General features: G+C 38.9%; 1 protein-coding gene across 2 annotated transcripts in view; it reads left to right on the forward strand.

The window, feature by feature from the left end:
- The first annotated feature begins 1,664 nt into the window (after positions 1-1,664).
- The window catches only part of znf609b (zinc finger protein 609b), a 59,516-nt gene continuing 46,016 nt past the window's right edge, over positions 1,665-15,164 (forward strand). For both annotated transcript variants that reach the window (XM_036586029.1, XM_036586028.1), the window contains exons 1-2: positions 1,665-2,184; positions 11,632-12,504. In XM_036586029.1, the coding sequence (XP_036441922.1) occupies positions 11,758-12,504 (747 nt within the window). In that variant the 5' untranslated portion in view covers positions 1,665-2,184; positions 11,632-11,757. The remainder of the gene's footprint in view (positions 2,185-11,631; positions 12,505-15,164) is intronic.

The following is a 15,164-nucleotide window of genomic DNA, read 5'->3' on the forward strand; positions in this document are numbered from 1 at the left end:
TGCTTGGCACAGCCAAGGTTATCTATGGGACCATATGTCAAGTGTTGTGTTAGACTGACACAAATTTCCTTTCAAATCTTCTTTATTTCCACTCCTGAGGTGTTTCAGAAGAGCCGGTTTACAGTAGCATTACTGAGAGTTCTTTTAGTTGCAGGTTGATAAATAATCTAATTTATCGAATGGTAAAGATAAAATTGTGCCACTTCACAAGAAATTGGCAGCTGGTGTTCTCAACCCAGTACTTTTTTTTCTTCAATAAAACCTATTTTGATTCACAGCGTCCTGAAGAACATAGAGTCGTGTGTGAAAGTTTGGGCTCCCCTGGTCAAACAGCGTTTTTGTTAACATCATCTACAGGGAACACGTTTCTGCACACTTTAAGGCATAATTACTGTTTATATGCTGAATTTGATATATTAGGGAGAAAAAAAAAAACATAAAATGTGGAAAGTGCAAACGTTACACCAATTTTTATATTTTATATTGTATATTTATGTTACGTTCAGCAAATACATAGAAATTGTGCTTGAAAATATGCAGAAAATTGCTGTGTTTCACTTTGAAAGCCAACAAAATGTAATTTGACTGGGGTGATCAAATGAAGTCATAGTGGAGAGAAGAAAGGTGTTATCTGAGGTCTTTTATGACCCACAGATTTTACCTTTTTTTAAAGGTTTTCTATCAAAAATTGAATATCTATTGAATAAAAATTGAATATTGATATCTACTTGAAATGTAGATATAATAAATTACGTTCTTCAAAATATGAAATAATTTAATCAGTCAAATTATATGATCCATAGTTTTTTGTGCCACCACTGTCTTGACATTTCAAGACATACATTACTTTTGGGGCTGGTTCCCCAGAAACAGATTAGGTCTAAGCCCTTTAAAAATGGTTCTTTAGTAAAGGGAAAGGTTCTATTTATAAGCATCAGTTTTACATAGAACCATTTCTGTGCCTAAATGGTTCCTTGCATGGTGGAAAGCTCTTCAGATCGACAGAGAATGTGTTATGTATGTTTCTATATATAGAACCGTTTTGAAGATGGTTCTATGTAACATCAAAAAGGTTCTTCTATTGTTACAAGCTTGATATTGTACCAGTAGCAGAACCCTTTTTAGTGCCATATAAAACCATTTTCAGAAAGATTCTATCTAGAACTATATACAACACATTCTCCATCAATCTGAAGAACCATTTCACCATGCAAAGAATCATTTAAGCATGAAATGGCTCTATATAGACCACTTTCTTTACTAAAGAACCCTTAAAGAACCATCTTTTTTAAAGAACGTACACTCTTAATGTCTGGGAAACTGGCTCTAAATGTCATAAATCCATTTAGATTGAAAACCTCCAGTCACATCTTTGTTAAATGTGATGTAATGAATAAGCCAAAGCAACATCAATGCAGCCACTGGGATACCAAACCCCAGAAATGAGGCGCGCACTCAAGGCTTGAAAGGAGAAAATGGATCACTCCTAAAAAAGATCACTTCTTTTTCTTCACACCAAGCAGCCTTGATATAATGAGATGCATTGATATTGAACCCAGCCCATAATATCCAACGACACATTTCAGAGAGGGGTTGGTTTACTATTCATTCGAATGGCCGTGCGGTGTGTACTGGAGGAAGCCCAAGGTTGGAGGAGGCGCGGAGCGGTGAAGTCCAGTTTCCGCCTCTTAGCGCTCACCCTCCTCCAATCCACACGGATTCTTCTCCTGGATTTCGCGGCGCTTCACGCCGCCGTTTAGCTACATTGTATCCCCACAGTGCTGAAAGGGACGGAGGAGCCGAGCCGAGCCTCCACAAGAGACTGAAAAGGGAAGAAAATACATACAAATGACTTAAATTCCTCGAGAGAAAATCCAGGGAGAAAAGGGGGCGCGATGTCGGATCTATCTTCTCGCCGGAGTCGGAAAAGAAGCTTGTGATTCCAGCGTGAGATCGAGGTTCGAGCTGCCATGCAGGTTTCAGCCAGCGTTTCCATTTTTGAACGGGATCCTAGAGCGTGATGGCTGCAGTCCAGCGAATTGCTGGCCTTCCCTTTCTCTAGTTGCTGGATGTCTTGGGAGTATCGTGTGGTTCGTGTTTTCTGGGGGATTTTTTACGAAACGTTTCCTACCTTCATCTATGGAATGTACATAAGTGTTCCCTGGAGAGGAGTTTGTGAGCGGGGTGAGTAAAAGTCTGAATTCCGCGGTAGTATTTTTTTTAATTTATTTATTTATTTTATTAATTTATTTATTTATTTCCCCTTGGCACGCCAGTTATTTATTTGTGGAGCTCCTAAAAGCTCGACAGGCTGCTGGGCTCAGGCTAGCGGGGCTCCCGAGTCGGATAGAGATTTACTTTATGAAGCTAGCCTGCCTGCTAGCTAACAGAGCTAACAGTGTCTGCTTAGTACAATTGCTTGCACATGTTAGGTTCTGGTTTCAATCTTGGACCAGTCCGGAATTCGCACTGTTATTGGCGTTTTAAAAAAGTTGGGCGCAAATATGTACTTAAACGTGAAGTTTCATTACATAAACTGTGAGGAAATAAACGAGTTTGTCGCGAAGTTTTTGAATTTTGCGGTTTATTGTGTAGCTAGCAGGTAGCATTTGAAGCACCGCTACAACAATAATGTGTAACTTGGCTAGTTAGCTAGTTAGCTAACATCAGACTGGGCGAGTTTGTTTACGGATGATGGCCGATTTTTACTTGATTAATAGTGATAATTGGGGATAATAAGGAATGGCTAAAAAAGTTTGACGCTTTCTTTAATATCTATATCTGCTAAAACATTACCTTGGCGAGCAAACTGTCACATTTACAGCAGTTGTAGGTTTGCTAACGTAGTTTGCGGTTCAGTTCTTATTACTGGTTGATAACAAACGTTAATAGCTAGTTAGCTGCTGTATACAACATCCATCAAAATACAAGTTTTAATCTCCACTCAGTGGCTTATTTGGCTAAGACTAAGCTTGGCACAGTAACCTTAGTACAGACAGTGTGAGCTGGCTTGGCTAGTAGCTTTATTTTGAGTTGTTAACCCAATTTTTTTAGGCTTTATTTTGCACCTTGAATGAATCTGTAAAGCTACAAACAGTGAGATTCTTCAAGGGCTGTTCAATTTATCATATATCGAGATCTCGATTAGTGCATCCGCTGTTGGTTAATCGGGTCACAGTTGCCTAATTCAGTATTATAGGATGTAAGCTGCTGTTGTAAGCCTTGTTCTTTCACTAATTTCAGGTTACAGCTAGCATGAAAGGGTAACTCCACCGATTTTTTTTTCAAAAATTCTGTGTAATTTAATGGTTCACATGTCAACAGTATCACTCTGAGAGGTGTGAAGGATTGTTATTAACACTCAGCCTGATGTGTGAAACATTTTTTAATGATAGTTTTCTGATAAGGTGTAATCCATTCATGATGGAGGGATACCTGAAGGTTGTTCTAAGGCTAAATAGTCCCCAAAGAAAACTTATTTTTTCAGCTTGACTTTTGCTTTAGCATCATCAGCATTGCATATGCAACTCAGAAGACATGTATAGGTCCACTGGTGGTTTAGGATAGTAAATAAGATGGCTATATTTGTATTGTAGACATTCAGACACCTGGTTCCTATCACCACCACTGTAAAGAAATGTGAGCCGGTAAGTTCTCTACAAATTAACCATTTTACATCGTAATCCCTCTAAAAGACTTTGAACCTGAACCTCAGAAATTTTGAAAAATCAGAGGGATTCCCCTTTGACCACAAACGACTGCACTGACATGTTTATTGCGTCTAGCCTCAGTGGTGGAGCTATATATGATTCACCGGGTGTAGGTTTACCCAGCTCATATGATTGTAGGATGCTGTGGTTTGTCAAATCTCTGGGAAATATAAAAAATCTGTTTTCACTGACCTTTCGTTTCTTGGCCTTGTCGTCAGTAATCTTTCAGGGCACTTTACTAAAGTACATTTACTATTGTGCTACAAACAGCAGCCTGTGATATTTTCTTGCCTTTGTTAAAAGTTCAGGGTAAGGATGTCTGGCGGAAGGAGTCTTTGACATTATCAGTTCAACATCCCAGACCACAGAATGAACAGCTCTGCAGAGATGATGGCCAATCCATGAAGGATTCAGGATATCATTGGGGGGGTATGAAAAGAAATTAGACAATTGTCATTGTGATATCTGCATTAATACAGACCCTAAAGCGGTCCTCTGATGTCTCTGTGCAGATTAGAGTGAGTGCGTTGACCAATCTCAGTATTCTCATTGGGCTTTCTGGTGATGTGTGAGCTTCATTTAATTAGTTCTGCAGACATCAATGTTCATGTAGTTATTATTCATAACTTCTGCTTTATTTTACTGATGTGTGTTGTATTTTGCCAATGCTGTGGATGGCAGTGAGCAGGTCTTCTTTCATGTAGCTACTGCACCGCGTAACAGGATCAGCATTTTCTGCCATGAGTCTCCTGCTGAAGGTTTGGAACATGTGTAAATGAATGCAGCTATTGTGCTTAGAGGTGGGCAGTGTGGCAAATATATATCAACACTTCAAGGACTAGTACTGCCACATTAAAAAAATACTATTGAAAACTATTAATACAATGATTTACAGGGTGATTCAAAAAGATTCATCCAATTACAGAATCATTTATTTCACTTGTAAATCATTACAGAACAATGCAGTAAACTGTGAATGGTTTAAATGAGCATAAAGTTTATTATGTAATTTTATAAGTGCTCAATATGAACCTTCTCCAGTTGTACCGACAACATCAACGCCATAGGCAAACTCATCCCATACTCGATTGAACATGTTGGGTGTCGCTGCACTCACGGCTCTTTCAGTGCGATTTCGGAGATCATCCAGTGTTGTGGAACCAACGTCGGTTGGACGCTGCACAGTAATGATGGATTCACTCTTATTGAAGTGGAGAACACAAAACGCTTTCTGTTTAGGGCTCACCATCTCCTCTCAGACTGAAGGGAGCCATCTTCCAGTGACAGTCAGAAATTCTGTGACCCCCTCTTTCAATAGGAGTGTGATTGGTTCCTAGGCGCCTCACGGTTGTAAAAATATGGCGCTTTGAAACCGGATGAATCTTTTCAAGTCACCCTGTATATTCAACGTTTCACGTTCTATCCAATTAAACAGGACTAATGATTCTCTGTAATGAAACATGCAGTTGGTTAGAGTACTGACGATATCCATGATATACTCAAAATAGCATATTGTGACACAATTTATCACGAAAGCAATAAAAACGGTCATATTCCCAGCTGTAACTGTGCTGTTATAGGGACTGTGTTGTATGGATGAGTCAGACTGAAAAGCTGCCTAGGTTGTGTATTTGGATTTTGTGGTTGTAAGACGTTTTTTGAATGAAGAACCTTTTTTGGCAGCTATTAGCCAATACTGTATCTTTCAAAAATATTAATTTAACATTTAAATATGCAGACTGCCCTTTTCACTGAGTGGACAGTTCATGATATAGCTATGATAGGCCAAAAGAAATGGTTCAAAATGACTATAAAAATATTAACATATGCGGAATAACATTTTTCTTCTCTTATAAAGTTAGTATTTTGGAGATATAACGATTTATGACAGTTGAGTGTTTTATTATTAACTATAGCTGCAGTAGACTGTTTAATATTTGACCCTATAACTCATCATTATGTTATTTGAATATAGTCGATGAATGTGCTGAAAAGCCTCCAAGCACACTAACTGGGCAAGCACTCTCAAACACAGTGGTAATCAAAGCAGATTCCTTGGAGAATCTTATTCCGTGCACCATTAAGCCTTTCCCCTCTCCTGAAACACAGGAAGCAGGCCTCGCAGGTCTGGTCTGCCTTATCATGACCGAGGTCATAATGCAGTTAGAGGTTAGGCACTCTCTGCCTGTGTACCTGCATCGTTCACAGAAGACTACGTGGGAACGTTAAGGCCTGGTCAGTGTGGTAACGGTGTGCTCAGCTGAAATTTCTATGCTTCATTAGTGTGCTGTTTGCTTAGTATCGCACAAACCGTAATTAGGAATGCTTGATTTTGATGCAGCTACTAAACGAAATGCATTAGCCTAATTGTGACCTTCTCTGATTAGCAAATTACAGAGGCCAGGACTGTGGTAACCATTAGGCTATTATATGATTAATCGCGTACTCCTAAGCCAAGGTTGAAATATTACACCTCATTTACACCTGGTGGTAAAATGCGGTCGCGGTTAGGTCTCGTGGTGAGATCAGAAGTCAGCGTGCAGTTTTAAACTTTAAAACTTTTAATCCCATCACAATCGGATTTGGCAAATCACCTCTAACTTTGTTCGCAGATGCGTCAGGCTTTCCACTGGCACAAGCCATCAAACGGTTTCTAGCATCTGACACATTTACTCCGACTCATAACACTGCTATGGTCCAGCACCCCTGGAGAGTCTTTTACAGAATTTCCAGAAGATAATTGTACCCGATTTACGTCTGAATAGTGGAGTTAAGCCAGTTATTGGCATGTTTCTCATGTTTCTGATGTCTGCTGTATTGATTAGCTTAGATCTCCTTCTTGGTACGATCTGAGTGTGATTAGTCTGTGGATTTTTCCATTAACAGTGATTGCAGTATGATATGAGCAAGATATGTTTCATTGTTAAGACAACAATTGGAACCATAAAGCTAAAATTAAAAATATTGCTGCATCTACAGTAAGAAATAGTATTGACCCTTTTAATATGATATTGCAAAATGATGAGCATGGATGATTTTTTGCATTTGCTAGTGAAACAGTATTTTTTTAATATTACAGTCTTTAATGCTTAGACATGCCTCTCATGATTTAAATGTGAAATTGCAACTTCCTGCATTAACTAGGCTTTTGGTTTTCTGTGAGGATCTTGTATTGAGCCCAGGTTATTTCTTATTAAGTGAATGTGAATCATATTTTACATACTTATCATACAGCAGTCCCATTTTAAAATATGTATTGAGTTTAATATGTTAGGAAATAAAATGTCAAACCACGTGGCATTTACGTTAAGCAGACCATTCCAAAACTGGGAAAGTTTTTGGGAAAATATTCTTTCATAAGGTGGCTGCTGCGTCTCAGATAGGTATCGCTTGGACAGTTTCTTTGCAGACGACTTCAGATTCGCAACCAAAATGCCTTTGTACATTTCTGAGATCCTATCAAAAAACATAAGCTCACTGATACCTTTGTACGAAAAACATCAACAGACTTGGAGATTTCCAACTTCGTGCTTTACAGTACACTTAGTGCAGTCTGGTTGGAATTCTTCTCCAGGCTTTCTCCATATAAAGAGTCTAGAATCAGTTCAGTGTTGTGCTGAAAGTGTTTTTTCTCTGAAACAAAACTCAATTTGTTGAACATTTTTATGAAGTGATAAAGAGCTTCAGTAAAGTTAACCAACAGACAGATGGTTGAAATGTCTTTTTATATAGCAACATCTTTAATTAACTCTACTTCTGTGACAGAGAGAATGCAAGTAGTGTTTTAGTAATGAAGAGAGGTCAGTATTCAAGCTATGTTTGTGAATCTTACGGAAAGCTGAATTTTTATTTTATACCTAGTGTAGCCTATGGTTTAACTGCTGCATTCACATAGTTTAGGATCATTAAAATACACCAATTAAAATACACTAAATACTCAAGATTTTGTGTAGGAAACATTTGCATTGTTCAAATTCCTGACAATTCCCATGATCACATGTAAATGTGGGTAAAGTTGCCTTTTGTTTACCCCTTTTCATCATCAGTGAGGAGTTCACTGAGAAAGCATATAGCAACCAAGATGGCCCAAAAGAGATTGATTCCTGAAACTTATGCTCCTGATTGTTTTTTTTAAACAATAAATATAGGGCCTAATTTTTATAATTAGCCTGTAGCCATGTTTGTTTTGGGCGCAAAGCCACACCAGATTTGAATTAAAAAAAGAGACCAGCTATGGCTTTCTGTCAGTAGCTTTGTTTGGCCAATTATGTGGGCAGCGAATTGGCAGGCAGTAAACCAATAGCAATTGCACCATTGATCTCTGTCTTCCATCTCAGGCTGATTGTTTGTCTTTCAGGTGCTCTGGCTCAGTGTGTTGCCTGTGGTGCTGTTGGCAGGGTTAAATATGTTGTGCCTGCTTCGCTCTTCATTTTCATCGCTTCTGTCCAGTTTTTCTCCCGTTCGCTTCCTATTACTTTTGTCAATCTGACTCTGTGCTTTAGCTTTACATCAGCTGAGTATGATGGAAAATTTCCCAATCGTGTGTTAGGGCAGCCTCTGGGAAATCAATAAGTCAGTGGAAGTAACGCCTTTTGCAGGTTCGAACATATGACTGAACCGCCTGTTTGGAAAGAGCTTTGATGTTAGCTGAGGGGGAACCTGACTGAACCACGCAAATATGATCTCCTTTCTCCCTGTGTGCTACTTGTAAACATTCATTAGCACCCTTGCGAAGAAAGAGTCTGCCTTTTCACCCTTAAGATTAACCCCTCCGAGTTGAAGGCTGAACGCATCAAAATGCATTAGCTCTTTTTTTTTTGTTTTGTTTTGTTTTTTCAGTGTAATTCTTATTTTCCTGTGTGTTTCATACTTTAAATGAGCATTTTGCATTGAAAGGATAAAAAGAAAGACAAGAAAATACACATTATGAACAATAATAACAGAATAACAATAATAGTTTACTTTTACAAATTCAAACACGAGGTTTTCGTTGTGCTCCAGCACCGCTCCGATCGTCAGTTTAGCGATCAGTGACAGCCCTTACTTTTTCACGTCTTACTCTTTCAGCGCGGTCCATGACATTTTAGGAGGAAGCTCCAGGGATTCAGTAAGTGTCAGAGTCTGATAGTGGGCTAATAAAGTCTCGGTACATCACAGCACGGCTCCAGATGTTACAGACTTGAGTCTGACCTCCCTCAACTCTCCTAGAAGGGCAGCTGTGGTTTTTAGCTTCATCCACTTTGAAGGGGTAGCCATCTGTGAGTTATTAGATGACGGCTCCTCAGTGGAGTTTAGCTCTTAATGAATCAGTCAGAGATTTTATGTCTTGTATTTGGCGACCTGCTATCCAGGAACCGCTGACACCGTGGGAGGAACAAGCCGTCTTCTCCACAGGGAGAAGGCTGCAGTAGAAATGTTAATGTTTTAAAAAAATATATATTATTTAAGTGGAAAACAAGTTTAGAGCTGCACAGTATGGGCTACATTTCAGGGGTTATAATGCTACACATTGCAAGTGTGAGATAACTAAAAATATATTAGAGACTTGTGGATACTGAGTGTCACCTGTAGGGATACACAGTGGTATCAGTCATTTTGGCATTGGCAGATATGTGCTTTAAAAAAATATTAGCATCGGACAGATGTTTAGATTCGACTGACACTTCAAACCAGTGTAGTTTATTCATATTACTGCATTTATAAACCTCTACAGTTAAGTTTAACATCTCTCCTTAATGCTAAGCCATTGAATTTAGTCCTAATTTCAGCATTTTAGAAATGTTTATGTATCATCATTGGCAGATATATACATGAAAAAATATTGGTTATCAGAATTGGCCCTCAGTCCCTGTGTCAGAGCATCCCTTGTGACTAAGGTAAAGATTGGCCTGCATTATTTTGAGCTACATTTCACATTGTTGGAAAGTGTAAATTTCTTGGTTCATCAAAAAACACACAGAGACTCATTTGGAACATCTGTGATTGGTCACCATGCTCACTGCACCCAATACACCAGTTTAGCTATTGGTTAAATGGCTCATTTGCCTAATGAAGCCTTTCATTAATATCAGCACTGCAAAAACCAATATGACGCTAACACTTAACGTCTCATATATTGTGCAGCCACAGTTACATGATAAGAAATGTAACAAATTGCTAGAATTAGGAGAATCGAGTGAAACAGTGGTTGATGTGCAAGATCATCACTGTCCTGTCTTTGTGCAACTAAGCAATGCGGACATTTCGCTTCTGTCCAAATGTTCTTTATGTGAACCTGCTTGAATGCAGAACTGAAACTGGTGATTTGGTGACTGATAAGTTATGGCTTTCACACGTCTTGCCTGGTTTCTCTGACCATCTGATGCACTGCAGTAAAGATCAAAAGGCATGAACAGGTCTAATGTGTACAAGCTGTTAAGAAACTCACAGGACACCTTATGTTTATGCGGCTTGAATCTACACAAATGTTGTAATTAAGCTGATCATTAGACATCTTAGCAATGTAAATGTGTATCGATCTGAACCCTCGTTTTAAGGTTTGTTTTTATTTGCCCTTGCAGGCTACTGGGGGACAAATACTGCAGACATCAGTGTTAATTATTTACAATGAGTGGGGTCAAAGGGCATGCTCCTTTGACTTGGGTTAGCCTTTCAAGCTTTACCCCGCTAAGCCACCCTGAGCTTACTGGCCTGTGAAAGAGCACGGCCAGCTCAATTAGTTTATGAGCATCAGCCTTTGACTAAGCTCCAGTTTTAGCAGACTGCATTACTGTTCCACCCGCAGCCTTTTACTGTGTAAATATATTTATACATATAATCATGTGTCATAATACTTAGACGTTTTCATGATGCATGATGTACATCACAGTGTTTTGATTTTCTGAGGCTTGATAAGTTGGAACATAGAAAAATGAACCAGTTATGTGATTACTCAATGTCTGTCTATCTGTCTGTCTATCTCTGAAAAGCGTGTTGTGACATATGACATAATTTATTGTGAAAATGATATAGCTATATTGCCCACCAGTAGTCCTAACTGTATTTTATTGGTAGCTTCTTATTCACCAGGGTATATTTTGGTTTTTCCATCTGAGTTTACACGACCAAATCCTAAGGCAAATTATTCAGTAATTGCATGAAATAAATGTAACTTTTTATTTTATTTATTTATTTATTTATTTTGTGAAAGCTCCCCTTAAATGAACAGAATGTGTTTTATGATCACACATATTGCTATATGCTTACAATTTACTGCTGAAAGCCAAAAATCTTAGACTCTCTTTGTATTATTTTATAAAAATAGTGTTTGCAGATCAGATCACTGAAGAGACGCCGTCTGTTTATAGTTTATAGCCCAGATTTGTGGAAAAATGGGTCGACTTTCAGTAGACAAAAAAATAGTGAGTTCAGCTTATTTATTATAAGGGTTTAAAATTACATTACCGATCTATTTGACTGGAAAGAAGACAGTTACAGCTCTCATCTGACCCCCACCTTATGAATGTAGCTTATGAAATATGAAAGTTATGAAGAATATGACAAAGTGTGTTTTGGAACCACCGGTGATCCCATGGAGTTGAAAAGGTTAAATCATGTCATTATTTTTTAATCATGCCAAATCAGACATTTTCACTAGTGTTTCACTGCTCCTTATTCTGATCTGTCATTATACAGTGTTTGGTGGAGAGTGAATATTGTTTTTTTATGACATGTTGGTTTAGAAAGGAGATGATCTGTTTTCCATGTGGCTGCCTTGGACTGAATTCCAGCTACTATCATTCATGCTGTTTATAATAAGTACAAAATCTCAGTTGGACTGTGTCTGCTCTGTACTGCACTCATGAGAATTAATCTGCTAATCTGAACAAATGAACTTTCCAAGTTTCACTGTGTAACTCTTACCTGTCCTTCTTCCCTTTAGGGCAAGATGTGGGTGATTGGGAAATTGGTATCGATACCTTGAGGCTACCGTTCCCCCTTCTCCCCGCACCCTGGAAGTCTGAGAAATCAGACGTCACAGTGACAGACTCGGGGAGCTGGCACTAAAATGTCCCTAAGTGGTGGCACTGCAGGCGGGAAAGGTGTGGACTCGAATGCGGTGGACACTTACGACAGCGGTGATGAGTGGGATATTGGTGTTGGAAATCTGATTATCGACCTTGACGCTGACTTAGAGAAGGACAAACTCGAGATGTCTGGCTCAAAGGAGGGAGGGGGAATGGCAGCACCACCTAGCGCCGTTGCAGCGCTGCCAGACAATATCAAGTTTGTCAGCCCCGTCGGTGCCCCCCAAGGCAAAGAGAGCAAATCGAAATCCAAGCGCAACAAGAATTCTAAAGACAATAGTAACAAGTCTCCAGCAGGAGATGGAGCGAAAAAAGAGCATCAGGGACGAACCCAAGGGGAGGTTACTGACACAACAGGTAGTTCAGGAGGCACAGGCAACTCCACACCTGGCAAAGGCAGTGAGAAGGGTGGGAAAGCCTCCCGTAACGTACCAAATAGCAAGAAGGAAAAGGAAGTATCAGGTGGGAAAAACAAGAAGGAGAAAAGCGAAGGACCCGTCGCGGTGGTCGCTATTGAGAAAGAGGTGGCTGCTAACGCTCAAGCACTTGGGAACAATACACGTAGCACCTCTTTTGACAATGCACAGAATGCAGACATGGCTGTGACAGAGCCGCATGGGAATAATGCCCTGGAATCTGTAGGAATAGTGCCCTTGGCCATTAAATCGGAACCCGAGGAGCTGGATAATGGCGAGTGCCGAGCACTGAAGAAGGTGAAAAATGAAAAGGTAAGTAGGTGCCACTCATTTGTCGTTAGAAGACAAGTGTTTGATTGCAGCGTTGATGTCTTGAGTTACTTAGAAGCTGTACAATGAAAGTGCCCTGTTTCTCTTTCGGTTGCTGATAGATTTTTTTGTTCCGAGACGTCAACTGGATCTTTTATAAAAAGGGTTTTTTCCCCTGTGAAATGCTTTCTCAGTTGTCATAGTAATCGATCAAATGTGAAAGGGACCTGGCTTCAAATCAGGTTAGCACTTTTCCTGACAATCTTCAGTCATCTCTGCTGCAGAAAGTGTCCTTGTGCATAACTAACTAATACTGTGCCTTCTAATAGGATGTCTGTGTTGGCAGTGATTTTCAGCTGGTAGAAGGGAGACCATAACGATTTTTAAGGTCTTATGTCTTTTGCACTGATTGCCACGTCTTGTCCTGTCTGATAATTATAAAAGTAATATAAAAAAAAAGTTTTACAACGTTTTGATGGTCCAAAGCCATCGTTTTTATAGTTCTCTGTTAGAATACCTTCGCTGTCGTTGCCAAGTTGCCATTTCCGAAGGATTTGTTAGAACAGCGATGATATGCTGCTGAAGATTGCTGTGAAAAATACTGAATGAAGAGATCTGTGAAGTTTTTGAGAGATGAGTCGAGCTGTCCAGCTCGAAGTGAAAAGCTCTGCTATATCACAGAGGGACTAGGATGGTAAAGCACTTAATCTCGCCTTAAGATCGCACTGTGATCTGGAACTGTCAGAATCCAAGATAGATCCAAGTTGCCCAGCAAGAGTGTAGTTCTGTGCCATGGTTTTGTGGAGGGAGGAAGCGCCCTTCAAGCCTTGGAATGTGAAGGCAAGAGATATCAGATATGTTTTTGATTCTGGCTGAGAATGGGAGCTGCTGGAGTTGCTCTTATCTGTTGAAATAAAATAATATTTATGTTGACATTTATTTCTTTACATAACTAATGGGGGGGGGGCATTTCTATTTGTTATCTAATCCTAGTACCCTGGTCATTCATCATTGTTTACAGTCAAAATTAGCTGCATAAACCCAAACAAGACAGCTCTAAATAGTACTTGAGACCTTGTGAATGGTTCTGGCTGTACACTGGAACAAAATCCATCTCAAACACTTCTGTAATGTTAGTCTGAAAAAGGAGTAAAACCACCCAGAGTCCTGTTGTTAAATTAGTTAAGCAGCTTGAAAGCTTGCTGGTTAGGGAAAAACATATGAAAAGGTAGGGCTGAACGATTTGAGGAAAATATGTAATTGTGATTTTTCTAACCAATATTGTGACTGAGATTAAAATTGTGATTACTTTCTGTGAGTTAAAGGTCCAGGCCTGTGTATTTGGCTATCCATCAACTGTTTCTGGGTTGAGGCTTAAACGCTGAAGGTAGTGTGCCAAGATGCCAGTTAGTTGTAATTGTTGGTCGCGCTGTTGTACACAGCAGATGGGTGTTTGGTTGCTTGTGATTTGTCTGACTGATGTATAGGTTAAGGCACAAGCTCCATGTTATTAGGTTAAATATCCCCACTTGACAACATCGTTGATAAACCGAGCTATATTAAAAGTAGCATCTCTTCCAGTTTGAAAATTTTCTTTCAAATTGCGATAAATATAATTCATATTTTAGCCCTGTTACAAAGCTTAACAAAGTTCACTGATGTTCTGAAGTCAAACATGATCCCAGAACTATAACCCCTAAATGTAAGTGACAGTGCTATTTGCTCATAGCTGACTTTAAACTTCTAAGAGCTTAATTAGTAGTTTTGTCACTTTGCTGCACATTTGATTCACATTGCTTCATAGTATGAATTCATAATTCAAAATACCTGCATAGTTACTCATCTGATCATATTCACATTTGATTTATATTGTGTATTGACAGACTTGAGTCTGCAGATCCACCTTTTTTGTATTTGTTTTGTCAAAAGCATGTAAAGAATAGATTTACTTTACCCATTTAAATAATAACACCAATAACATCTCCTCTTTTACTTATGGACACATGGTATAGATTGAATGCATTTTCTTTCTACTTGCTTCAACTTGCATTAAGACTGACAATATAATGTCCTTTTATTATCACTAGTAATAACTGCAGCCTCTAAGTAGAGGTGGTCAATGTGACTCTATTTTATTGTTATTGTGATATAATTTATCACAATATGCTTTTCTGAGCAGATCATGGAAATTGTCAGCACTGGCCAAGCTCATCTTTCATTACAAGTGGAGCATAATTAGTCCTGTTTGATTTTGGTAGTATTTTTAATTGTCAGTTCAGAGTGTGTTTTCTTTTCTTTTTCCAATTCATCAAGCCTCAAATGTCATATCACCCACCCCTCTCTCTAAAACGTTTTGTAGCTAGGGAGTTGACGCTGGCTTTAATATCAAAAGTAGTTAAATGTCATTCCACTTATTTGGTCAAATTAAATGTGAATGCTTGTCATTTCCATCCAGCACCCAGGTTTTTTTTTCAAGACTTGGCAAGAAACTGAATAATTTAGAGTGAATGAACATCAGTTTCTTGCTAACAAGCCCCAATAATAATTACACTGTGCCGTGTTGAATGGTAGCGAATGAGATGTTGAGGACTTAGGATTAATATTTAATTAAATACAAATGACAGATGTAAACTGGAATGCAATTTATTAAAGAAGAAAACATT

This window comes from Colossoma macropomum, unplaced genomic scaffold, assembly GCF_904425465.1.
Source record: "Colossoma macropomum unplaced genomic scaffold, Colossoma_macropomum, whole genome shotgun sequence".
NCBI lineage: Eukaryota > Metazoa > Chordata > Actinopteri > Characiformes > Serrasalmidae > Colossoma > Colossoma macropomum.